The 27,337-nt window shown below is 37.2% G+C and overlaps 2 protein-coding genes across 9 annotated transcripts in view; one reads left to right on the top strand and one right to left on the bottom strand.

Annotated features, from left to right (window-relative positions):
- LOC117421885 (tubulin polyglutamylase TTLL11-like) overlaps positions 1-7,574 on the top strand; it is a 37,536-nt gene extending 29,962 nt beyond the window's left edge. Inside the window, exons 8-9 of the mRNA XM_058986902.1 lie at positions 606-712; positions 7,053-7,574. Coding sequence (XP_058842885.1) covers positions 606-712; positions 7,053-7,348 — 403 coding nt within the window. The 3' untranslated portion in view covers positions 7,349-7,574. The remainder of the gene's footprint in view (positions 1-605; positions 713-7,052) is intronic.
- Positions 7,575-24,845: 17,271 nt separating this feature from the next.
- LOC117422477 (disabled homolog 2-interacting protein-like) overlaps positions 24,846-27,337 on the bottom strand; it is a 241,465-nt gene continuing 238,973 nt past the window's right edge. For all 8 annotated transcript variants that reach the window (XM_058986894.1, XM_058986893.1, XM_058986896.1 and 5 more), the window contains one exon: positions 24,846-26,423. In XM_058986894.1, the coding sequence (XP_058842877.1) occupies positions 26,256-26,423 (168 nt within the window). In that variant the 3' untranslated portion in view covers positions 24,846-26,255. The remainder of the gene's footprint in view (positions 26,424-27,337) is intronic.

Here is a 27,337-nt window from a genome sequence, read left to right as displayed (position 1 = left end):
TGTTGTAGACACATCTCAGTCTTTTATCAGTTAACATAGTGTATGAGAAAAGTATTGTGGTCAAATGCTGTTCTGCTTTGAAAGTAATTTTCAATCCGTCCTATTTGTTTCCATCAGCAACTTCGCAAAATCCAAATGATTTGTATTAGAACTCTTGTCAGCCCCCCTGAGAATCACAGTTTGCTGGCAGAAATCTGTCTCTGCAATTTTTTTTTTTTTGATGGTGGAAGTGGCCCACCCATACACAATAGAGAGAAGTCAAAACTTGGACTGCAGAAAAAGAATGGAAAAGCAATCAAATGGTTACCATTATAAGTATCTGAGGGACATTTTTTTGATGTCAATCATAATTTATTTGGACATACAGCTGTGTTGATATTATTTTATTGTAGACAATGGAGCTGACAACAGTATCAATTTAATACGAGAACAAGACTTTTACAGCCTGGTTTTGTGGTGCAGATATGGGACTCTGGTGAGTGTTCCATCCTACGGTATCCCTTACAGTATGGCAGATACTTTAGTGGCAGCTTTATGTGTTCAAACTGTAAGAATGTTCCTAATTCATCCTTCACTCTTTGAAGCTGTGCGTTTGTACCTTTCAGGAACTGTAAGCTTTGTAACAGCAACCTGTCCATGGCATCTGTGGATATTCTGTATATTGACATCACAAGGAGATGGAACGGCATGGGAGCAGAGCAACGGGAATCTGGTAAAACGCTTTGACATCTAGGAGTTTATATGTTTTTATTAACGAATCAGTCCATGTCAGAGTAAAAATGTAAATACTGCAGCAGAAGGTCATTTTGACGTCACTGATTTTATTGGTACAGTTGCTTTCTTATCCTTCACAAGGTTCCTGCGTAAGAAACGAGTGGAACAAGAGACTGAAATTGCTTTCTTTACATCCTAATGGAGAAAATCAATCAAAAGTGGTTGTATCTGAGGGTTGCCTAAACTTGTACCAGCTTTCTAGTTGTAACCAGCTGAGCTTAATTCCAGCAGAGGTGTTGAGGCAGAATATACTTTCAGTTATTATTATTATTATTATTATTATTATTATTATTATTATTATTATTATTATTATTATTTATTTCTTAGCAGACGCCCTTATCCAGGGCGACTTACAATTGTTACAAGATAGCACATTATTTTTACAGCAATCTAGGTAAAGTACCAGTGTCCCCCACTGGGGATTGAACCCACAACCCTCCGGTCAAGAATCCAGAGCCCTAACCACTACTCCACACTGCTGCCCCAGTTAGTACTTTTTCTTTAGGTTTATAACATTTTGCATACACACAGACAGGAAGAAAATTCACTCGTCAGGTGCTCCACTCTGTTGTACTGGTTGCAAGTGTTTTGTGCATATTAATGTTGTTGAGCTTGAAGAGAACAGCCCAGCATCTTGAGACAATGCAGATATGTGCCTTATAAATAAATACACTGCCCAGTAAACCTTAAACCATGGCAGTGCAAAGTGCAGGCTCTGAAATCGGAAAACTGATCATTTGGACACGATTTCTTGGCTGCTCCATTGTTAAACTAAAAAAATAATCATGCTAACCTTTTAATTATCTTTTGGTCCAGGCAGACAAATGTAATGGGATTAAATGAAAATCAGTGTGTTGAGGAAGATATATATATATATATATATATTTTTTTTTTAAGTATTTAAAATACAGGTTTATAATTAGGAGTATAATCTCCTTGAAATAAATGTGATGCCTGGTATTTAGAAAACTTGATGTAAATTGTACCCTAAACACATTTGAAAGAAATCCTGTTTCCATTCTGTCATATGCTATGTGAGTTACTTGCTACCTATAGAGTGTGGTTTATTGAGATCCTACTCATCATTACGAAACCTGAAGTGGGAGTCCTATTATTATAACCTCTGTATTGCTCTGCTTTTATTTTTCTGTTTTTTCTTCCCCTTCCTTTCTGTAGTGCTTCATTGAATTCCTAGCACTTCATTCCAGACAGTAAAGTGCTCTAGGTAACATCCCTCGCTAAAACCACTGATTTGAATCTGGTATATTCTGTACCTCCAGGGTTTCCGACAAAGAGAAATGCAATTAAAACATGTCGGCTCTTCAGACATCTTTGTATAAGCTTCCCCCGAGACGAATTTGCTCATTGGAGAAGTGACCCAAAAAATAAAGACGGGCAAAGTATTTCATTCTTTTTAACACAAAACATCCTGACTAGTGGGGAAAGCTCATGCTGATGTTAGCGTTCCACCAGTGTGAAGCGGAATGAGATCAGATCGTCTCTAGCTTCTATCCTCAGATGTCTTGCTAGCACGGAAGCTTAATTAGAATGTGGCACCTTTTGGAAGGGTTTTCCCTTTAGTTCAGGATGGAGGTTTTGGCTTAATAGAGTAGAAAAGCCTGGTGTTGTGCTTTGGTACTGTTCACAGCATGTGGCAGAAAATGAATGATGTTAGTCTCTTATGTTATTGATCCTTCCCTTCTGGCGCTACATTCACACACACACAAAAACATAATAAAAAAGACATTCCCTATAGTAATATGTTTCTTAAGATTTGACGCTACAGAATGAAAAATGAAACACATCCTTTATTTTAAAAGCATTTATGTGCCCTTCCACACATCCTGTGCAAATATGTATATTTATTAGAACACCCCATTGCTCCTGTTGTTTTGATTTGTTGTGCATATGAAATAACCCACTGTAACTGAAAATCTTGGAAAAATGTCAAAGTAGACAAATTAGTGATTGTCAAATTTTAATTGATGACTTTAATAGGCCACACGTGCAAGTAATTTCAAATAGTAAGAGAAAAGGAACACACAGCCACAAATGGTAAAGTGCATGCCACACTTTAGAAGTTTTTTTACACATGATTGCCTGTTGTTTCTATATCACTGATTACACATCGAAAATTTAAATTCTCACACCCAGAAGTTTTCATGCAGGTAGATATATAAAGGATAGAAATGATAAATCTTGAAGTGTTCCAATACATTTGCACACTACTGTATTGGTTTGTGACCTTGACACCAGTTTCAGTTTAGTCAGTTTTCCTTTCTAGCTGTGAGCCCTCACAAGCTTTAAACATTAAGGTCAAGGGACAGTAGAAATATATTCTATACTATGTGTCTTGCAGTTCAAAGGAATCATCCAAAAAAATGTTGTATAGTAGATAATGTTATTAGTATTCCATCTTTATTTGATTGATTGATTTACAGTAGATGTAGCAGGTGCTTAGTAGAGACAGATGAAGATGACAGGCACAAATATTTAGTAATTAGGTGGCAATTACATGTATAAATATAATAAATTCAATTACAAGTTCTGTAGCAATTTCATGCTTTTTGTATTCTAGTTTTCTATTGTACAGTGGCAGTCATTGCTGTAGTTTCCTTAATTGTTTATTTATTTCTGTTATACTTTGCTTTAAGAAATGTAAAGCATGGATAAGGGTTGATAGGATGCCAGCTTTCTTTTCCTGTTACTCTTTGGCAATGACAAATCTTCCGACATAAGATGATTAAAAGAGACATCACTTAGGCTTTTGGAGTGGCTGCTGCAGCTGGGAGCTAGAGAATGTCAACACCTAGCAATCATTTCAGATTCATTAAAACAAATTTAATTGAGGGAAATTAATCAAGTCCAAAGTAATCACAAAAGCTGGATCCATGTGAATCTGAACCAATGTTGGGCTCCAATTAAAGAACTTGCTAATTTTTATCATTTTGAGGCTGTTAAATGCGTACGTTACCCGATGTCATCCTTCCTAGAGAGACATAGAAAAAAACCATGCCCAAAAGATTCTGTTAAGGTTTTGGAAAAGCATACCTGCACAGGTTCCTATTTGTGGTCTTCCGGTAAACCCCAAGCGGTCCCTGATAAATTCCCATTATTAGGCTATCACAGCTTCCTATTCCTACACTCCTAAACCATTACTCTGCTACATAAGTGCCAAGTCTGGGCCAGTACTGCATTTATTTCTTTTAACTCGTCAACATGTCATTTTAAGATGTTTGGATTAGGCTTTACTTACCGACATTTACTTGGCCAGCATTATAATCAGTTTCAGTGGATGCTTGATTGGGAATACATACTGTAACCAAACAAAAAAAAAATCTATGCTGGCTGGAGTATTCAAATTGCAATGAGATGCATACTATTATGCAGCAGGGTAGAAGATGAGCAGGTACAGGCCAGTTGTCTATATCCCAAGGGGGGCATCTTTTGAAGAGCAGTCCACTCCTTTCTGGTCTGAATCATCCATCGTCGTAAGAAACTTTAGTGTTTGCACTTACTTGCCTTGCAACAACACTGTGTGTCATTTAAATTGCTCCTGATTAGCTCCAGCTCATGAATAAACATCAGTGATAAAAGTACATGGGGAAATAACTTTACAATTCTTTGAATTCCATATAGAGCCATGTTTATTGAGCTCCTGCTCCAGTGCAATCTTTGCACCAATTTTAGTTTTTATATAAAAGAAAGAAACAAACTGGTAATATTTCAGAAGTAGTTAGAACAGCATTATGTGCCAAGTTGACACAATAAAATCTATATTTTTAGTTTGGAGACAATATCAGGTTTTGTTTTATTAAAACTTTGTATTGGAGCAAAAGCTCAGATGAGTCACTCAGTAGAGCAGCATTGATCTCATTTCACCCAGCCATGACTAACAGCACGATTCTGTACAGCTACAGCTGCCTTCCCTAGATAAATCCACAGGTCCACAGGTTTCTCTCCAATTCTGCTGGAGAAGGTTCTCCGTTTCTGTTAATATGCGATTTTAGTTATTATTAAAACTCACACTGAAAATGATGTATTTCTGATTTAGTTTTTTAATTTCTTGACCATTTTTTTTTCAACTTTAAGTGAAACAAAATTAACATCATATCTGTATTTTGGAGGGGCATATTTATCTATTCACCACTGTATATACTTTATATATTATATGGCCACAATGGATGTTAATGCTTAACTGTCTTATGGTCTTCTAATGCTATTTAAATATAGGGTCCTTATTTGAGATATTTATACAGAGACGCTCCCTGTGCATGCACTCATTTGTTTATTTAGCAGACACCTTTATCCAAAGCGACTTACAGAGACTAGGGTGTGTGAACTATGCATCAGCTGCAGAGTCACTTACAATTACATCTCACCTGAAGGACGGAGCACAGGGAGGTTAAGTGACTTGCTCAGGGTCACACAATGAGTCACTGGCTGAAGTGGAATTTGAACCGGGGACCTCGTGGTTACAAGCCCTTTTCTTTAACCACTGGACCACACAGCCTTCACTCATCCCGAAAACAACACCACCCAGCTGAGCTGGGTAAGAATTGTTACTCATTAGAACCTGGCCAGGGTGAATAACAGCCATGTGATGTTTAGGGAACAAACATTTTTGTTTGCATTTTTACCATTTTATCTCTTATCTTAAACAGTATCAATATTGAAATGTAAGCTCCACATTTGCATTTGTTTTTTTTCACAAACACAGACAGTAGCAGCTTATTCCTGATAACATGGTTTGGTGCTGAAAGCTTCCAGGTACTGTTGTATGATCTCTTACGTCCCTGTGGGGTTGAGAAGTCACAGAGCAGGCTGGACAGGACCAATGTGATATGAAGAGGACTTAGTTGTTGGCACAGTGAACCCCATATTTTAAAAACACAAATTCCAAATGTAAAACTCCTTGTAGAAAGTGTTCTGGTTAAATTAAAAATCCTGTTCAGAAAAAGTCAGTTCCCACAGAATGATATCAGCAGCCTGTGAGAAGGTCAAGTTATTTCTGCCGCGCTCCATTCTGCTGGTTTTTCAATCAATGTTAATAATTTATTTTTAATCATTGTGCTACTGTAACATGAACCAGACATTCACAATTATCGGGAAGCCAAGACCTTGAAGTAATCCTTCTACAGTAAGCCATTTTACATTAACTGATAAGAAAACAGGGTTATGCATTTTAATGTAGTTGGATGAGCCAGTATAATCATCGCCAAGATCTAGAGAGCTTTCAACAAAATGTATTCAGTAAGAGAATTAGCTCAGTTCCCCTGTATCCGCCACCCACGATGAGTGCAATCTGTGAGAGCTTACAGGATAGAAACACAGATGCAAATTAGCAAAAGGACTACCAATAAATCAGTCCACCAAGCACAACCATTTATATAATGCTCTCAAGTTATGAAATGTACTGTGTCCTCATTGTACACATAAAAACTATGCAAAAAATATAAGAATGATTATCCATTGATCTTTATTTACTCGCAGATTCCCATCACTAAGCTAACGTTACGGTTAAAATGTTACCATAGGCAGGGAATATGTATGTATTTAAATATTAAACCAGGAAAGAAGGCCCTTGATATGTAACATGATTTGTTTACAAGAGTCTCCTGACTCCAGGGGATGTACAAGAAAGTGTAGCATTATTATTATTTTTTTAAATTAACACAAACTTTTTTTTTTTTTGATACTGTGTTTCATCTTCTCTATCCTTTTGGGATTCTCTTTATTTTTGTATAGCACCACTTCACAAAAACATTATCTGACACTTGTAATTCAGAACATAGTGGTGCTAATTTAAAAGAACGTAGCTGAAGAAGAAATAATCAAATAGACTGTTGTTCACCAATGTGAGCTTGACAGCTAGAGTGTTGTAAACAAATAAGAACAAATATTATAGCAATAGAATACTTAATAAAAGCTTATTGTATAGAAGATACTGTAAAAGATAAAGATAGTAATTTTAACTAGTCTGTTTAATCGGTGACTAAAAACTGTTTGTTTGTCCTTCATGAAAATCAATACATTTGTGGATTTATGAACAACAGCCAATGGTATATTGTCAAAACCAGTAACCCCTTAGCCACTGTAACGGTCTAATTTCTAAACTGCATTCATACGGTTTCTTTTAAAACTACTTAGAACTAATACAAATCATTCTGCGCAGTACTTTGCAGGGTGATTTGCAGATTGCTGATGTTTTAATGAGATTGCTTGGTTCTGTGGAGGTTCAGGGATTGATACCGTGAGTTCTTCTGTTTTACCTGCAGGGATGTGCTTGCAGGCCTTTGTGGAAGCCTTCTTCTACCTGGCCCAGCGGAGATTCAAGTCCCTCCCTCTTCACGAGCAAGTGACGGCACTGGCTGATCTGTGCGGAGCAGCAAAGCGGAGGGCAGCGTTAGCCGCCTGCCAGCCCGAAGGAATTCATTCAGTGCCGACTGCCCCAGCACCGCCTCATCATTTCAACTGCCCAGCAGCGGCCAGCAAATCTGCAGATTACAGGTTTCATCGTCCCGTACTGCCCACAATCAAAGGAAACTGCATAGAAAACTCTGCCGTTAACTGATCTAGGTTCAGACCTAGACGCCAGCAACAGCTGAAACAGGGTCTCCCATTAAGGCTGCTGTTGACACTCATGGCTGGGTTTTACAATGAATTCATACTGGCATCAGCATTGGATTGCGGCTAGGATCAGCAGAAGCTGATCAAGGAATTGGTGGATTTTTCTTTTTTTTTTTGTTACACACTGTTATTTATCTATTGAATTTCCAAAATCCACACAAAATGCAAGCTACAGCATATATATATATATATATATATATATATATATATATATATATATATATATATATATATATATATATATATATATATACTATATATCCCATGCCACGTGTGGATATGCAATACTTTGAAGTCTTATTTATATTAGATTTGTATTTCTTAATGCCACAGTAGTCTGGAATATATTTAATTATGAGATTTAAGAAGTGTTTGGGGTGTTTGAGGTCTTGGTTCAGGTCAAGGCAGATGCAACTGTAACTCAAAGTTTACTGTGTGTTATGTTATCGGTCTTCCAGATGATTTTGTCACTTTGGAAACTGACTATGAAGGCACTGCAGTCTGTTCCACATGGTAACACATCCAACCCATCCCCTCTCTTCCTTTTGTTAGGGTGTCAAGCTTCCTTTTTTTTCTGAATTTGTTATGAGAAACAAGATGTTAAATTGTCAGTTTGCTGTTAATTATAGTTATATAAATAGCTTGCACGGCATTTTAACAGGACTTAAAAAGGAATCACTATCACATAATGGTGCCTGCATCTCAGTGAAGTGGTTCGTTTTAAATCTTGCATTCTAATATTTTATTAAACTTGTCTTCAACACTAGCGACATTAACCATTAATCACTGGTTGCTGCAGTATAATTTTGGGTCATATTATGTATTAACCGGGAACAATTACATGTTACACATGTAATAACTGTTAATACGGATTGTGCATCGTTATGATTGATTGAGGTGAGGGTTACAGTAATACAGTTAATGAATACAGTGGCAGTTATTCCTTGATTTTAATATAAACCTTTACCTAATTCAAACTATGCTTTTGTTACAGTGTATTCTGCATACCCATCCATTATAAAAGAGGTGCAAAGGAAAATTATGCCTAAGCATGTGGTTGTTTATAAAAATAAAAATATACTCTATATGTAAGAAGTGATAATGCAGCTGTATACAGTAGCTTTCACCAGGAACATTCTATATAGAAACAAATAGAACACAAGCCACTTGCTTCCCTTGCCTTCTCACAACATTCCTTATAAAGTTATTGCAGACAAAATGACACATCGGATGTACTTTCACTGGCCTTCCGTCACAAGATAACCTGTTTGCTTACTTTGTTTTGCAGACAGGAGCATTCACTGCAAAAAACGATATATCATCATATAAAAGCATAAATAACATACATTCAAATAATCTGGTACTTTTATTGGACTTAACCACTGCCTTGCAGATACAAGGCATTCAGTCTGTTTAATTGTTCTACTATGATACTACCAGATCTGGTTAAGATACCTGATTTGTGCACTGTCCAGTACAGTCAGTATCGTCATGAACTGTATTTTCTTAATACATGTAGAGTACCTGAAGAGTTTGATTTCAGCCTTATTTGTTATATGAATTGAATGGCATTTTGTATCCGGTACAGAAGCACAGACATCTGAAGTACTGCTTAGCATTATTAGCTTCCAAAAAAACTGTCTGTCTGTATGGCATTCATAAATCGATCTAGTTTTCCTGGTCATGGTAAATTAAGCAGTGGACTTGTATGCCCTGAGTGCCACATGGTTCACAAAACTAATAGCCACTGTTGTCAACCCTACTGCTGGTGGAGGCAGCGAGCAAAAGACTGATGAACACCTGAGACACAAAGGCTCTGCCTGAGTTACTGTCACACGTCAAAACAGCTGAACTTGTGGGTGTTGCTTTCCCCTTTAGTCAATATAATGTGTTCTGGGACGTTCTCCCACTGAAAAATGTTAGCTTTGTGGTCTGTAGCGTGTCGTACTTTTTCATACAATTGGCAACGTGTCTTCAGCCAACAGCTAGCAGTTTCTGTCATGTTTTGATTAATCCTCACTCAGGCAGTCCTGTGGGAATGTATCTCTGATTTGCAGGCTGTAGATTGGGGTCCCTTGATTCCATTCCTCTTTTTGTTCTTTTTCTTTTTATATAAGTTCTTCGTTTCTTCAAATACCCCTGGTGCTTCAACACTCTAAGCTGCTGCACTGCTGAGCTGCCATGCCAGAGAAAACATATTACACTCTCCAGAAAATGACAATCAGGCTGTCCAGATTCTTTGACAATCAAGCTGTCCAGATTCTTTTTCATCCTCCACCTCCACCAAGACATGTAGTTTGAATCATTCGCTTATGGCTGAATGCTGGTGGATTGATTTAAGTTTTTATTTGTTTTTGTTTTTATTTTATTATACTCTGTAAATGAAACCTGTTAAAAGGCAATGTTTACATTCTCTGTAATAAAATTACTGTGCAATATTTTCCCATTGGGTGGCACCGACTGCTATGTACAGTAAAAAGTATTTTTGGTATCAAAGGTAAACTATAACACCATAAAAGGTGACGTTAGTCGCAATGGGTCAATTTCAACAAACTAAAAGGAGCATATTTTGCTGTCAATACTATACTTTCTTTATTTGTTGGTTGGGGAAAAAAAATATGAAAAGCCAAACTTTCCAGGTTTCTAAAATAGCAAATTAGGGGCATGAATTCCACGGCAAAATAAACAATCCTCTCCCTGGCATTCAAATGAGAAACAAGATTTCACCATTTAAATTGTTTGACTAGTGTTTTTATTATTTATTAATTAATTAATTAATTAATTAATTTTTTTACCATGACTCCTAATGTGATTTTGTGGATGGTACCTAGTGCCATTGGCAGTCAAATATGAATCTACAGTTTCTTTGAATTCTAATTTAGGACGCAGTGCCACTTGGTGGTCATGTAACTACGGCAAGGATCCTAACAGCATCACACACTCCATTTAAAATTTAAACATCTGTGGAACCTTAGTGGCAGAATGTGTGCTGATTAAGGTGGCTAGGGGCTGTGTCAGGGTTAACATTAAAAGTGTATTATCTGTTTTACCCGAGGAACTTAAATTACATTTGTAAACCTCACCAAAAAAAATAAAATAAAAATAAAATACAACACTAATATAACCTTTAAGAAAAAATGTCTAGGTTTGTTTTATGATCAGTGCAGTATTTTATACTCACCAGGTGTTCTATCTTCTTATTCTGTCTTTTTTTAGGTCATGATATTATTAGATTTTTCAAGTAGGACAGAGAAGGCCTGTGGACATACTGTACATCGTAATAAAAAAACTGTTTTAGCAGCTGACAAGCTAGCTAAGCTTTAGTGCAGCCAAGCTGGGAACAAGAACAACTGTAAATCATCAAGTTTCAGACAAGTAACTTAATTGCATTGAACTTACATTAGTTCATAGAATGGAGTAATCAAATCAAAGTTGTTGTGGTTTTTTTTTTTTTTAAGTTTAACCTTTTACCTTTTTTGAAATTGTGGACAAATCTCTTACTTAAACGATGGAAATGGCATTTTGTGATTTACTTTGGCTACACAACTTAAGTAAAACCAATACATCATTCAAGTTGAAATAGCAAATAACTTTCATTTCAGAATCGTAGAATTGCTCACAGAAGGATTTTTCACGGGCTGCAGATTGACTTGGAGGTTGAGACAACACCACTAACAACGCTGTTAGAGATACTTGCATCTGGATATCAATGACATCCGTCAAAAGAGAAGACGTCAAATCTGTGCAGGCCTGAGTAATACCAAGGCATTGAAAATGAAAGTCAAATAGATATTTTCTGCAGCTAATTAGAACCCTGAAGGAAGACTGATTCTTACTTTCTGACTATCATCATCTTCTTTCCGGGTGACATACTCATATTGCTAAATATCCATTTTTTTTCCACTTCACTGATTCCTGCAAAACAATGGTCCATAAATAACATACCAAGAGCCTGAAATTTATGCAGACTTAGCTCCCCAGCTGCACTGCATAACAAGCAATCCCAAGATTAAATCAATGTTCAGCTGCAATATTAACTCTTTGGTACTTGAAACTTTGTCTGGTCTTTGGGATTATAATTAAATATCAGGATCATGACTACTTGTTTGGAGTGTGGGTGATTAGTGATCTCTGGTCCCGCCTCTTGAGGGGAGAAGGAAGCCCCAGCCTCTGGCGATGCCAGGTCAGCAGAACCGCTATAAAGCCATGCCCCCCCACCCCCAATACTGGGGACTGCCTGCAATAAAGTGGGGTTGGGGAGGTAGGGGATAGGGTTGCAACTGTGACTACATCAGCAACAGCCAGGTGAGTTTACCTGAGGCTTTGAGAGATTGAAGGAGGAAGCAAACACTCATAATCCCTCCCCCGAATCTCAGCCTAGGCATCTAAAGAAATTACAACAGCGAGCTAGGAAACAAGCCGTTTGTCTCTTTTCACCCACATGGACCAGGCTCCTGAATTCTGGAAGCAGTGTCCAGTCTGGGTTTGTTGGCATCTGACCTGTAGGGGTCGCTGAAGAGTAATGAGGCTCCTTTTCCCATGTCGTTTTTTAATCCCTATCCCTGCGTGGATGTGAAAGCCAATGCAGATGATAGCCGAGATTGGCATTTTGCGAGGCTAGTGGAATTTGAAGTAGTTAATGACAGAATTTTGATCAAGCTGATCCATTAATGCTTTTACTATTATATCTGAGTGATGTGGAGAGTACTGATTCTATCCAACACAGCGATTGGACCTTGTAAGGGTAGTGCGGTTACAAGGCGGTTAGTTGTAAGTATACAGCTGTGACCACCAGTTTTGCATCACCCTATGTAATTAACCAATTTTACTTCATAAAGTGGAATGAAACCTGCTGAATAATGTTACGTTAACATATTGAATTACATACCGGTGGACCACCGCTTTCTGACTGTGACTGAAGTGATCTTAATTATGACTGGTCTATTAAATCAGACCACTTCAATGCTCATGATTTAACAACAAACTCAACCCCAATTTGATTTCAATGTATAACATTAAATAAAAAAGCGTCGCCCAACCAGCCTGGAAAGTTATAGCATGCCATTTTATTATTTTTACGACTCGCTTATTACTTCTTGTTTGCCTGGAGGTTGTATTAGGTTCATAGTTTATGTAGCACTTAATCAGTGTGAGTTACTTTCTTTCAAGTACAGGCCTCAATTCAATGGGAGCTATTAAATGGACTGTTTCTGTTTGTTTTACTGATAGCTCTAATAAATATGTTTGTAACAAACTCCCACCCCGGCTGTAAATATAAAATGAGAGCTATCCGTGTCATGAATAAGTAGATGACCATGTAAAAATTGGACAGACAGATGGACATCCATATACAGTACCCCAGCTTTTTATAGTGTCAATAACTAGTGGTAAAGAATGCTGTAACTAAGTTTTATCACCACTTTTAAGAGGCTTCTTTAGATATACAGTAAGTGTGGCATACAGTACATAGGGGTGGTACTGAAAGACAGAAGGACTTCCCAGATTCTGATTCATATCTTGTGCTAACGTTTCATCATAATTGTACAAGTGCTTCCCCATGCAAAACTGGAAAGCGTGGCATAGGGACACTTCCAAATCCTGGTGCTGGGAGATAAGGTGTATGAAGGCAGCAATTGATGGCACTGTATGCAGTTCAGGTTTCCATGTACTGGAATTTGACAGTGGGCTTCTTTCCTTCTCATTTGTTGTACACTGTTGGCTTATTTGCTGCTGCTGCTCTGAAAAGCTGATTCAGCGCAGAGCTGTGAAACCTATTGCATTTGTTAAGAATGATATGCAAACCACACGTCTCAAAGCTTACATTCGTGGGATGGCACTGCATTAACATTGGTAGAATCCTGCAGACTTGTAGGGTTCTATTGCTCTGCGGTAATACACAGTATTGTAGAGTAAAACGTTTTTCCATTATTTATACACAAACTGTGTGAAGCACGAAAGTGGGTATTCACCAAAGCTCTGGTGTTATGGCAACCACTTGTGCTGATCAGCCTTGCCCAGGAGGGGTCTTACTGGCCTTGGGTGAAAGTCAGCTTGTATCTTCCAGAGCACCCTGTGCTACATGAGATGACAATTCCATCTAATATGAAGACGTTGCAGCTGGCTGACATTCATATTTATAGATACTATATGACCAAATTGGTATTCATTGGTCTTAACAGAACTACTGTAATATAAATAAAATATTACCACTTTCCCAGACACACACCATAGATTCCCCCTTCCTTTTTTTAAATCTCTGACAGCACCCCCTGAGTTTTTTTCCACTTCGCCATGTGATCTCCAGTACCCATTACAATTTATATGCACATCTACTAGTGCTCTGAGCTATGTCTCTCACACAATGCTTTGATGTGTGTTTTGAAGATTCCCTTACCCTTCCTTTGATCCATTAAATTGGAGCCACGCAACCTTTCAAATTTGCTTCACCCTACTGTATATTCTAGGGGAGCAAGCTAGTTTTTAAAATGTACTTTATATATATATATATATATATATATATATTTTAAATTGGAATTATACAATCATTCAGCAATCCCAGAATATTGTTCGGTGACTTCTTATATTGTAGAACTCTTAATAGAGTATCCTTAGTAAGTTAGAAAGCATTCTCTGTTTTCCTTCACACCTGTACTAAAGTCTCATGTTTGGTAAGCAGTAAGCCAGGCAGTTTATTTTTTAGCATGTTAGCTTAAGGTATCTCCAGTTATTATACTATTATAGGCTCCAACGCATGTCAGATGCATGGCCATATTGCCTTAATTATTATGCATATCCTGTATCACTCAGTGCATGGTGTCTAAAACATACGTGTTTTAGACAAAAATATACAAAAATAATAAATACGCCTTTAATGTTGTCAAATACATTGCTTAATATTCACATTCACTAAAGTTATACCTTAATCATATAAAGTTATACCATACTCACAGGCAGCAGTGTGGAGTAGTGGTTAGGGCTCTGGACTCTTGACTGGAGAGTTGTGGGTTCAATCCCAGGTGGGGGACACTGCTGCTGTACCCTTGAGCAAGGTACTTTACCTAGATTGCTCCAGTAAAAACTGTATAAATGGTTAATTGTATGTAAAAATAATGTAATTGTATGTATATAAAAAAAGTGATATCTTGTAACAATTGTAAGTTGCCCTGGATAAGGGTGTCTGCTAAGAAATAAATAATAATATAATCAAACTACATTTTACATACGTTATTCCTATACACAACAGTGCAGCATGGCGCTGTCTGCTTGATCTGCAAATGACTTTAGTAGCCTTTAATATATCATATTCTGGGATCCCAATTGCCAGAATTAATTTAGTATGCGTCCTGTTGACAGATATTGTACGATGGACAGAGCTTGCAGCCTGGGAGATCGACACAGCCTCTGCTATAGTAGGAATGAACATTTTCTTTATTTCAGCTTTATTTTATTTCAGAGATTTTTTTGCATAGTACCATCTGGTGGCTCGATGTTGCATTTGCAGGTCTTAAAAGTCCAATACTATTGGTTCATCCAAACTTTACAGGCTCAGCAATATCAATAATGCTTGTGTAATATGGTGGAGAATGGAATTCATTAAAAGTGTATGACCAGGCAAAAAACTATAAGGAGAGTGCAGTACATTCTGTAAAGAATTGCTGCCCTGCAAAAAAATACTTGCGTGTTTCCTTAATACTGGAATAAAGTATGCCTCTGACATACAAAAAACACTCTGAAATCCCACCGGCTGCAAAGCTTCTAAGACAACCGATGGCTTAAATAGATTGGACGATCACCCAAGGCGCTCCCGTCAGTGCTCCGGCAGGCTTGCCTTCTGGTGACTTCATTCAGACGGCACTCGGTTTTCCTGTAAGAAAACTATTTTTACACCCCAAAAAAAACTGGTCTTCCCTCGCTAAAATTTCACGCCACAGGGGGATTACATTGGAACAGCAACTAGGTCAGTAGAGAAATGTAGAACAGAGTGCATTATTCAATACAGCCCTTTCCTTTCACGACAGGTTACAAATGAAGTGTACTACATTTCAATTGTAACTGATTCTAATTGGCCTCCAGCCACAATAGGGCAATTGTTGTGTTTTAATTAAAGAGGTAACCTCATTTGCCAATAAGAGCTCTCCCTCTAACCAGATTGTTTAAAATACATTAAAAGTTTCTCATGTAGTAGACTCGTTATTGCTTTGATTGGATTTTGTAATGTTGTAGGGTTAAACGCTCAACTATTTTAAATATTAAACCCAATTTTGAATTGTCCGATTCAAATGTTGACTCACTGATCAACCCCCAACCAAGATTCTCAGTCCTTTTAATGCAGGACATTAGAAGGCTAACTAACTTTCCCCACTAACCCACGAGAGTTCAGAGGTCAAGGCAGCACTCCCTGTGGATCCCCATTTAGGATCATCAACTGAGCAGGAGTGTCCTTGTTGGATGAGCCAGTGGGGACCCCCAACAGTACCGTTCCATCAATTCAAAAAGAAAAACATTTCAGCTAAATGTTTATTTTTCTCCGATATATATATATATATATATATATATATATATATATATATATATATATATATATATATTCTGTTTCCTGTGACGTCAGTGATCAGGGAATATGTTTCGGAACAAACTGACAGCACAGCATGAGGAAGATTAATAATGAACCAGAGAGGGAGAGTCAACTTGATTGTGCGAATACCCCCTGTCAGGATTTTGATGATAATTATAAGACAGAGATGATGTACCAAGACAGAACACTGCACGTTATTCAGCTTAAAATGTCTTAAAATGTTAATTGAGGTATCACATATTCTGGCGGAGAACACCACCACATTTAAATGCCTTTTCAACACTTTTAAATGACAACTAACAAAGGTTATGCCCTGTCAAACCTAAAGGTATCCATGTTATATAATACAAATCTGTCATATAGCTCCTCCAGGTGCCTGATAAAAATAAATAAATAAATAAATAATGAATTATTAAACAGCACAGCTATTTGTTGAACTTTTAATATTTTATTCAGCTTATTTTCCTGCTGTTTGTTTTTCCAGACATAGCTGATAAAAAGGGGTTAATTTTACAAGGCTATCAGTCAGCTGGCTGAGGGATGTCAATCAAAATTGGAAACAGTATCAGGTGCTCATGGACCGAGCGCCCAGTCGGTTGAACTGTGTCTAGAGTGAAATTCAACATCAAATGACTCTAGCTGCTTGAATCATGTTCTGGGTAACCAGCAAGCAGTCAGAAATGTGTGCTCCAGAACTAATATTTTCAGCAGGGGTTGACAATAGCAACTGTTTAGCAATGTGCCTACCTGGTCCATCTATTCAGAACAAGTTAACTTGTCTTGTCAAGCAGTGACTTACCTGGGAGACATACTCTCCCCACTTCTTGACAGAGAGATGGGAAAGAGGAGGGGATCCAAACTTGTTCTCCAGCTGTTGCAGATACTTGCCGACAGAGAGCTGGATCAGTGATGGCGAAACATGAACTAGATTGGCAGCACATGAGACAGAAGCCTTTTCTATTTATTTATCGATAGCGACGGGATGGCACAAGCTGCAACAATACAAGCCTCCACACCTTGGCCAGCATTCTCCGAGCAAACTGCATCCATGGCTTTACACCTCAGTCAAACCCACCCAGTCCTCGTTATTCCCTATGGCAGTTATGACAGATTTGGTGGTGACATCACGTGGGCCGACCAAATTATAATATCCAAACGCCAGCTCGCCCATATCATAATATTTAATACTTTATTGCTCATAAAATTGGTTCATATTTGTTCTCAATGATTTTTTTTCTTCAATAAATACTTAGTAAGCAATTGAGAGCCTGTGTTGTCCCTATTTAATAATTTCATTGATTGCACCACACGATTTCTGTAATTACACTCCCCCCCCCCACATTACATTTTCAGTGACTAATTAGTTTCTCCCTCCCAGGATAAACATTGTAGGAATCCTTTAAGGATATAATTAGCTCAACATCATGAAAACAAACAGTTGTTTGGAGCTGAACTCATCTGTTCTAAAGAGAGGGGAGAAATGCAAAATACCTTTATTTTAAATCTTCCTCGTCCTAGTATCAATTTGCATACCACTGAACTGTTCCCCACAGAAGGACTGGCGTGAAGCAGAAGGCATTGCGCACACAGATTATGTTTTATATATGCTCTTTAGAATCGAAACATTAACACATTAACATTAATAATACAGCCCCGTATGGTTGTGCAATATTGTGCATACTGTGTAGTGTAGATTGAATTACCGTATCCTCTGGAGCCTAATATTTATAACAAGGATCAAGTTATAAAAGGGGTGTCCGACACCTGTACCATTGGATCCTGTCCGGTGGTGTATCGTGATAGGTGAGCTGAGTTGACACAGTTCCACCAAAATGACGATTTACACGCGAGACGTTGCACGCTTAACGGTAAGTAGATGCACATTATTTAATTACAATATATTTAGTGCAGTGCTATACGTTTCAATACACCGCTTCTTTGAGTGGCCAAACCCGGTTAAAAACAAAATAAATTTACATTCATTTGACAGAGCGTGGTAAGCAGGCCCCGGATGAGACCGAAACCCCGTCGTTTGCATATTTTTGTTGTTTTAACTTAACAAAACACTTCCCCTAATTTGTAGGGGTTTTCTTCAGTTAAACCCACATTTGGAACTGCGCCTGTTGTAACAGTGGCGTGCACACAGGTAGTTTAACAAGTGCCTTATGTTCAAACTAAGAAGGCCTTGTGTAGTCTTTGTTTTATGTTTTTGATAAGTTAATTTCTTTAAATAATACTTCACACACACTTCTACAGCTGCTAGCTATCACCATGCTTTTCATTATGACCGCATGGTTCCGTTTTATAGGTCAGGTTGCCCTGACTGGTTTGGAACCAGATCCCAGAATTGAAGACCAGTGTCCAAGCCAAACACATCCTCAAATGAGCAACCCAGGCTATATCGTTATACGTGCAATTATTTACAGTACATAGCCTCTGCAAAAGTTAAAAATAACACATTTCTAAAAACATATGCCCTAAACCAAATGCATGGTGTCCTGTGGTATGATCTACATAGATCATTTGTCCAATTTATTTAAACTGATGTAGTGAAAGGAAAGTTTGATCAAATTCTGTAGGAGAGTTTTCAAGTCAAAGCCATGAAGAACACTGGTCAGCTCTCGACTGTTTTGCTGCAGAAGGTGGGTGATTATTAATTATTCTAACCAGGCGGAGTGCCTAGTGGGTATCATTTGTAGCTTTTCTTTTGCTTCTTCCAAGAGTTGACGTGTGCTGCTACATTAGACCTGTCTGTCAGCCCTGGCTTCTGGTAATGTTCTGCATCTGCCAGCTCTTTCCAGCATCAGCTTGCCATTGTGAAAAGACTTTAAAACCTTGTCAAACTTCAGCAAGATATAAAATTAGATCACCATAACCTGCATCCACTGTATGCACATGTGAGAAAAGTTTGACTGTCGGCCGTCATACTTTATACCCTACATGTTGATACTCTCACGTGAAAAGCAGTTCTCTAGATACGCAGGCAAAATTCTAAAGTGTGCCTTGTGTACTCACGTATATAGTGCCTTCTCCTCCTTTATTCCCCTGATGCTGGGGATATGCATCCCTAGTGGTTTAAAATAATACACCCCACCACTAGAAACAGGACAGACGTATAGAGGTCAAGGAGAGGAATGATAACTATTAAACATGGTAAGGTACATAGAGTATGCCGATTTAAAACGTTAGCTTTTTCATTCGAAGACACTGACAGTAGTGATACCGGGCTGTTAAAAGGATTAATGGGTTCTGATATTTCTATTATCTGTGCTCTCCAATATTAGCATTTTCTGGAACAGAGATGGGTCTTTTGGCTGTTGAATGTTTAGTCTTGGAGCCAGCTGACACCTTATATCTTCAGACAGCTCCAGTCTGTGCCTCTCACAGGAGCTCATTACAGTGCAGTTAAATGAGGCACAGGTGATAATTCCACATAGTGTTTAATTGATGAATGATATCTCCCGTAGTTTTGTGTGTGAAAAAATGTGAAATATGGATGCCAAACAAAGGCAGGTGTTCAGTATAGTTTTTTACCTTGCTTTCTCAGGTTTATTTATTCAAGATCTTTATACATGACTGCATGGGGACTGTGCACCAACAAACATCTGGAACAAGTGTCATGAGCAGCAAACTTTATTAACTTTCTAAATTGTAAAGTTTCTATATAAAAACAGACTTAAACAGATTCTTTAAATAACACCAGATTAAGCTGTGTATATAGGGCCACACCATTTCCAATAATTCAAAACAGCCTGTACATTGTGGTGTTTGTCAGGCTCCAGCTTTAAAACTAAACCCCCAAGTGAAAGTAATGTCCCCTCGCATTTCAAAGTGTTGAATGTAAGTTTTGCAAGAAGTTCCGAGTTTTAGGAAAGCAAAGCTGTAAACTTCACGTTGCTCCAGTGTATGGGTAAAAGAAGAGGCTGTATTGGTGCCATTTCTTTATCGTAAATGTATAACTTTAATATGCAGATTATGCCCTTTAGAGGCAATGTTATTATTTATGCATAAGATGTGAGAAGGCTAGGGAGACAACTAATTGGCTTCAGAATGCACTTCTTTGCTGAATGGTTCTTGAAGAACTGCCTTGGTGAAGAAAAAGAGTCAATATAAATCCAAATTTAATGACATTAAAAGAAAATTCCAGATATTAAAGTGTCTCTTTTGTATAAGTGATAAAACATTCATGGATTTCCTTTTCAAAGGGGAACAGATTTGATTTCATTCATTATTTAAATGCAACATTAATTTTTCAGAACATTACTGAAGCCGGTGAACACCACGACTCAATGTGTTTTTTTTTGCTAAAGGGTGTGCTGATCTCATTGCTGTAGTTGCATTTTTTGCAAACACTTATTAGCTCCTTTTTAATAAATTGGACCTGCTTGGAAATATCTGGATGATGTTAGGTTGTGATGATGCTTTATCTTATGTGCAGGTTTCCATTGATGGGGAAACACATCGATTCTCTTTCAAAAATAGGGGGACCCACTTGTCTGGTTTTGTGATGTGTTGTGATATCCTTTTCTATTCATTCAAGGTAGTCTATGGGGGTAGAACAAGGGCATTGACTTCACCACAGTAGTCGAACCCTTCTCTACCTGCTGAGGGGCTGTACATCCAACTGCTTGGGACACAAGGCAATCTAATGACAGCTCGGACTGGGGCATAGCCCTCTTCAAAATATGCTTCAGCCTGCATATCAGCCGTCCATTTCCCCATCTTATTCTGCAGAGCAAAGGTGTCGAGACATATCTTATGTACTGCTTTATTCAAGTTGTATCTATTAGCAGAGTGGAGCTTTATTTATTTATTATTATTATTACTACTTAATTGGTAATAGGGTCTGATTTTTCTCAACTGATGTACAGGGTGGGAGGGTAAAAAAAAAAAAAAAAAAGCACAATTTTGTCTATGCTGTATTGCAGCTGTGTAGTTGTTAAGGCTATTTGCTTAGTCTGTGATTCATAACTTGATTATCTGTCTTTTGTATTGAGCTTCTTTAATTGAGTACCACATCAATACGTAGAAATAGGGCTTTTGCGTTGCTCTTGCAGGGGGTCATTGCTTTTGTTGGGAGCTGTGTGTATTTAAAAAGAGCACTTGTTCATAAAAGGGCAGTGTAGCTTTGAGATTTGCCTATGATGTGAGTACCGTATGAAATGGCAGCTACGAAAGAATGCAGAATAATCTTTTCAAGGTGAAATTTAAACCATCTATGACAACCATGAGCAAGCTGCTTGGTACCTTGCTATAGATAAGATTAAGGCCAAATAGCAACAGCAGCCCAGTGGAGCTTAATATTCATGAACAGGTTTTATCCAGGCTAGGCTAACCAATATCACGTTTCAAGATTGTTTATTCATGCTGAGGAGATGTGTGTAACAGTGTACTGTTGGTGCAGACATATTTTTCAGAAAACAGGAGAAATGGCACAAAGCAGAAACTTAAAATAGCTAAATAAAACTTTAATAATTCTAGCTGCAAATGTACATAAATTGCACAGCCACGTCATTTTTTTTTAAACACAAACAACTTTCTCTGTACATTATGACATGTGTTCTTTTTCTTTTTTCGTAAATTGAAGCAAATCCAGCGAAATACTTTAATTCATTTTAACATACTTACAAAAGAGATTATAAAACACACAACAACAGCTTTTCAGAAACAAGTTATGCGCAACACCAGGAGTCAGGGAGAGAGGTATATCTCATGATGACACAGTGATGAATGTGTGTTTTAATATTTCTATCTATCCAAATATATATATATATATAGATATTTATTTTTAATAGTGGAGCACTACAGTACTGTGAATACTAAGCTACAGTATACGTGAATGCCATTTACTTGGGTCTGTCCAACAGAGTGCCTCACTGTAACTACATCCTTTTATTTTTTGAATATTTATATTTTTTTAATCGACTTTGTATGGGAAGATAAATGCAAAATGTCATAGCCTTTAGGCAGAAATATCGTTCTTTTAAAGCTGTACATTTGAATACCTCCCCAATGTAGGAAGAAAATAGGCAGAAAGATATTTCCAGAACTATACAAGTCATGAGAAAAAGTAGAGAAATGTGACTTTCCTATAGATATACAGTGCTCCCTCATTTTTATTTGTAATCTGACATGCACACCCAAAAACTGTGAAATACTGAAACCAGCGAAATTAGTACATGGACAGTATCATTTAATGTCAAAGTGGCCTAACCAGAAATGAACTGCATTCAAGAACTATCGTATTGTGAAATAATGAGGCAGCACTGTAGAGCCTTTCATTTATATTCAATTTCTTAACTTTCCTTTGGATTTTTTGTGGTAAATTCAGTTTCACAAATCATTGAGTCCAGTGTAATCTACAGCTAGCTGCAGTACTTGTCAGTAATGCAACTAGATGACATCCTTATCTTATATCTGGTGCAACAGCCGATCAGCAATAAAACAGCCAATTTCAGCGTCCTCAAGCCAAGCTCGTACTCCAGTCTACTAAAAATGTTAGATATACCACCTCCTGAAACGGCTGGTTAGAGAGACAGTCTTTTGGGATTTACAGAACCTTATCATCCCGAACATTCTTTTATTTTATTTTTTGATACAGAGGACAGAAGCACAGATGCAGTCACATCTCTGTCTATAGTAGTGGTTTTTTTTGCTTGTCATCAGTATGTGGTATTCGTTCTTCGAAGCAAAACACTGAAACGTTCGGGGTTATTGGAATTCATAATCGAGTTCTTGTGCTCACCTCCGGTACTGGCCGTTCAGGGAATTTATTATCTAGATCCAAGTCCACAGCTCTGGCCAAAAGTTTTGCATCACCTGCAATTTTAGGATTGAGACCGAATAAAAAGGAAAACGATATGAACATAATTTAGATCTTTTATTTAACTTCATGTAATCAAAGAAACTACAAAATAAAATCGCAAAAGTCTAACGGAAGCCATAATAGTAGTATAGTAGTTCATGTTAGATTTTTGAAATGTTAAATTTTTAAATTTTTCTTTAAGTATATGGAAAACTACAAAGCGGTATGTAATTCAATATGTTAACGGAACATTATTCAGCAGGCTGCAGTGAGGAGGAATTAGATTAGTATCCACAGTTAAACAGGTAGGATTATTTATAATATTAATCATGCAGATATGTAACTATACAGGTACCTATTTGTATGGGATAGGGGAAATATAATCTAGTATTTGGTATTGCATTTACTTATATATCTTATGTGGTTTTCCTATTTGCTTCCCCCAGAAGATTCAGATATCGATCTCTTGTATAATTAGAACCATTTTTAAAATCTAAAAACCGATCAGTGTTTTGCTTTAAAAAATGGATACCTGCACATCCAAAAAGACCTAAAAAAACAGCAGAAAAAATGCAATTGAAACCGTCTCAATAAGCAGCATTAGAAATAACTATTTTACTATTTACAATACTTCTGTGAATTAGGTACAGTAGAAAGAAACACAGGGAACATTAGGTAGAAATATTGTGATTTTTTTGTTTGTTTGTTTTTTTACATCATTGAGTTTTTCTCTAGTAAATGCTTTCTTTTTATTTGTTATATTTAAGCACATACAAAGTATGCCACACATTGTAAAGTGGTAACTTTTCCTTCCTCACAGTTGAAGCAACAGAAGCTCAACCTGCAGTATTACTGTCTGTAACACTGGAAAAAAAAAACCCCAAAAAACATGCAGAAACAATTTTACAGGTAAAAAATACAAAAATATAGAAGGCTGAAATGTTTGGTGTTGGTGCTTTGGGAGGGGAATTAAAATGATGAACTAATGTGAGATAACTTTTTTGCATTTCGGCCTTGTGTTTCAGACTGGCACCCTTTCATTTAAAGCTAAAGTGGATGAAGAATGCCAGAAGTATGGATTTTACAGCACTCCACCTCTGCTACATGATGAGTATTAGACAAGATGTTTTAAACAGTGGTTCTTTGCTTTTTCTAAAAATCAATACAAGCAAAATAAAACTGCTAGAAGCCCAATACTTGATTGTTACCGGATTGGCTAAGTGCTCCATTCCTCTATATGTGATCCCTGAATATGATTTCCCTTTATTTTTAAAATCCGGATGCAAACAGGGTCATCTGTTTACATAGCAGGAATGGATGTGTGTCAAGCTACCATGCCACTCGCAAGACATAAAGTAAAGAAGCAAATGCTACCTAAAGGAAGAGAGAAATCCCAGAGGCCCTTGGTCCCAGTGGAGTGGTGATTGTATTAAGATGATCTACATTCACTGCTTCTTAATTTCTCAGAGATACGACTTTGTGCCCGCTTCGCTATAGTTGTTCAAATCTCCAGTCATGTATAAAGTGTCACAATTCTATCTTCCAGTCCCCACGTGTTCCATGCTGTGTCTGTTTTAATTTGCTTTTAAACAGGGCTTGGATAGAAAGCTTTTCTGTTAAAAGAAAAAAGGTTTTGGAGCGGCAAGAGTGTAGAGTTTATTACAAGTGCATTAGGTCACTTAGTTATGTAAAGAGCTCTAAAAGGCAGTGCTTTAAACTTTCTAATTGTACAAGCAGCTATGAACTGCAATATCCTCTCAGACAGCATGTCTGCAAGTGTGTCGGGCATTTTATTAAAAATTACAAGTGTTTTTTTTTTCATTTACAGAATTATTTGCATTTACAGAATATAATCATTACAGTTATGATCTATCAATAAATCAATTAAATTATGTACATACTGTATATATATATATATATATATATATATATATATATATATATATACACACACACACATATATATATATATATATATATATATATATATATATATATATATATATATATATATATATTGCACATATAACCAAGTAAATGTTTGGCAAATGCAGTTGAAACAGATTTGAGAATCAGCTCAACCATAAATTTAAACACTCAATCATAAAATTCTGGGTTAAAACTATAAGAAACTGAATTCATGTTGACAAACACAGAAGACTTCATTTGCCAAAATGTGGCTTTGCTTGAGTTTTTCTTTTGCTTTTGCCTGTAAGAATCAGTAACCTGTTCTGTGGGCGTGCTCAGAAATTCATGCTCTCCTGTGCCTTTTTTGAAGATTAACATGACAAAAAGAATGAGAATAAATATTAATAATAATATTAATAAAATCGCATGAATCTGAAGTGGCCCGTAACCCTTCACATTTTCCTTGAGCAGCATGGTGACACAGCTGAACTTTCCTTTTTGGTTTTTCCCAGATGCAATTTATCAGCATTTTGCACAGTTGAGAAAAGTCCCAGCATGTCCAATCCCTCACTTACAGCACTGCATCAACCCCACCCCCTATGGTTACAGTTTCATATTGTAATGCACTCAACAGCTGTAGAAAATGACAAGCCTTAATGAGGAAAGATGGGCCAGGCTTACAACTTTGGAACTGTTCAATTTGGCCTACAATGCATGAAGGGCTGTCGTGTAAAGATGTAAATCTGTGCCAAATCAGATGAGTCGAAGCCTTGTATGAAGGGAATTACTGTGTAAAATACATCAAAAAGGAGTGGCTTTCTAGCATTAGCTGAATCAGGACTTCATTACCGTGCTCTGGATTGAGAGGCATCAAGCACTGACGGCAACTCGGCACAATATAAAAACTCTGAGCTCTTCAAACCTCCAGCGCTGCTCATTACTGCAAAGATATAAAAATCCTCCAGCGCTGAGGTTTTACCTGGCTCCCCAGATCACGTTAGTTCTGTAGCTGACACTAGGAATGGCTTATTACAGGCAGCTTATTACAAGACTTAACACTACCTACTCCTGAAAAGTAAATAGAGTACAAACTAGAACCAGTGGACTTAAATATACACAAGGAATATAGTGGTTCTTGACAAGCAGGTCTCAGCATAGGTGTTCAGCTTGTATTATATGCAGAAAGTCCTCGCCTCTTGTTCCAGGTGAATTTTCAAACCAAGCTACAGGAGGTTTATCAGTTTTGTCAGCTTGTTTTCTTCACCAGGGATCCACCTGTCAGCGTTTAGGTCCTTGATTAAAAGCCACACATATTAAAATTAATATTTCCATTGAAAATAATGGAAATGTATATAGAGTTTAAGGTCAAGATTAGATTTTTTTTAACCAGGCTATTAAAATGCTATTAGCATAATTTGTGTGTGTGTGTGTTTTTTTTCCCCTGTGCATAAAATGTGGCTGTTAGCAGTTCTCAGTTTTTGTTGCATGTTGTGTAATGTCCCGTAATGCTTGGCAAAGTTTTCTTTTATCTTTTCTTTCTATTGTTTGCTCGGTTAAGCGTTATTAACAGTTGCTGCTGTTCCTGAACTCTCCGTTTTCTGTGATTTGCAGTTTCGTGGGGTTTGTTGGCGAGATCCCATTGCGAGTCTGCATGCTGTACCGTTCCTTCAGCTGTGTAAGTGCACTCATCAACCTGGCGTTTGCTGCGTCCAGAGAGGCAATGCGTTTTTCCTGCAGATAAATGAGAAACAGAGTCAGTGTGTTTAATGGTGTTTCCAAAGCAACATGTAGAGGCAACAGACTTGGCTTTGCCTCATGCTGCAGTACATAATGATCCTACGTCTGTGGTTATCTCTTCATAACCATACACCCGGTAGAGCTTGTATAGACTACTCTGTCGCAGATCCAGTAATAGTAACTTTTTGTAAATTAAGTTAGTTTAAACAAAAAATCTTTAGAGCACTTAAATTTCCCTAAATGAATGTGTGTGACTGTTAGAGGCCTAACAGTTTGATATTTAGGCTGATATTTTTAGAACCTACAGCTTTATTCAAAGCTTGCTCTTCAACCTGTATATTTTTCCTATTCATATTTAAATTTAAACAGGGGTTGTAAATATATTCAGTTGTAAACATTTATTTTAAGATCAGAGACTTGTCTTGCTTTCAAAATGCATTTTTTCCATATTTTACTAATCCTTAAACTGTATTTCTGCACCATTTTACTTTGTAATTAGCCTGCATTAACATTTAGAGAGAGTCAAAAACTAATTAAAAATTTCAATTGCATTTTGTTGCATCTCTAAAATGGCTGTAATTTTCTCCAAATAACCTTTTAAGTTTAATATAATAATGTCTAATCTTAGGGCTGTTAAAACAGCCTTCCATGCCACTAATTAAAATATTCATGCAGAATTTCACTCAGTACAGCCATAGTGCTTTACACTTTGCAAGTCAGCATTAAACATGGTGCAATGTTATGTAAATAACACAATGGAGGTTCAATAGATTGGCACTTTGTCTTGATATTCCTCTACATATTATATCTTGATCTAATGAAAAGGGCTCGTATTGCAAAATATGCGGTTTCATCAAGGGGAGTTTTATTTTTTAGACAACATTAATCATCCTCCCACCAGAGGGTGC

Source organism: Acipenser ruthenus, chromosome 15 (genome assembly GCF_902713425.1).
Source record: "Acipenser ruthenus chromosome 15, fAciRut3.2 maternal haplotype, whole genome shotgun sequence".
Classification (NCBI taxonomy): domain Eukaryota; kingdom Metazoa; phylum Chordata; class Actinopteri; order Acipenseriformes; family Acipenseridae; genus Acipenser; species Acipenser ruthenus.
This window is presented reverse-complemented; position numbering and strand designations above follow the sequence as displayed.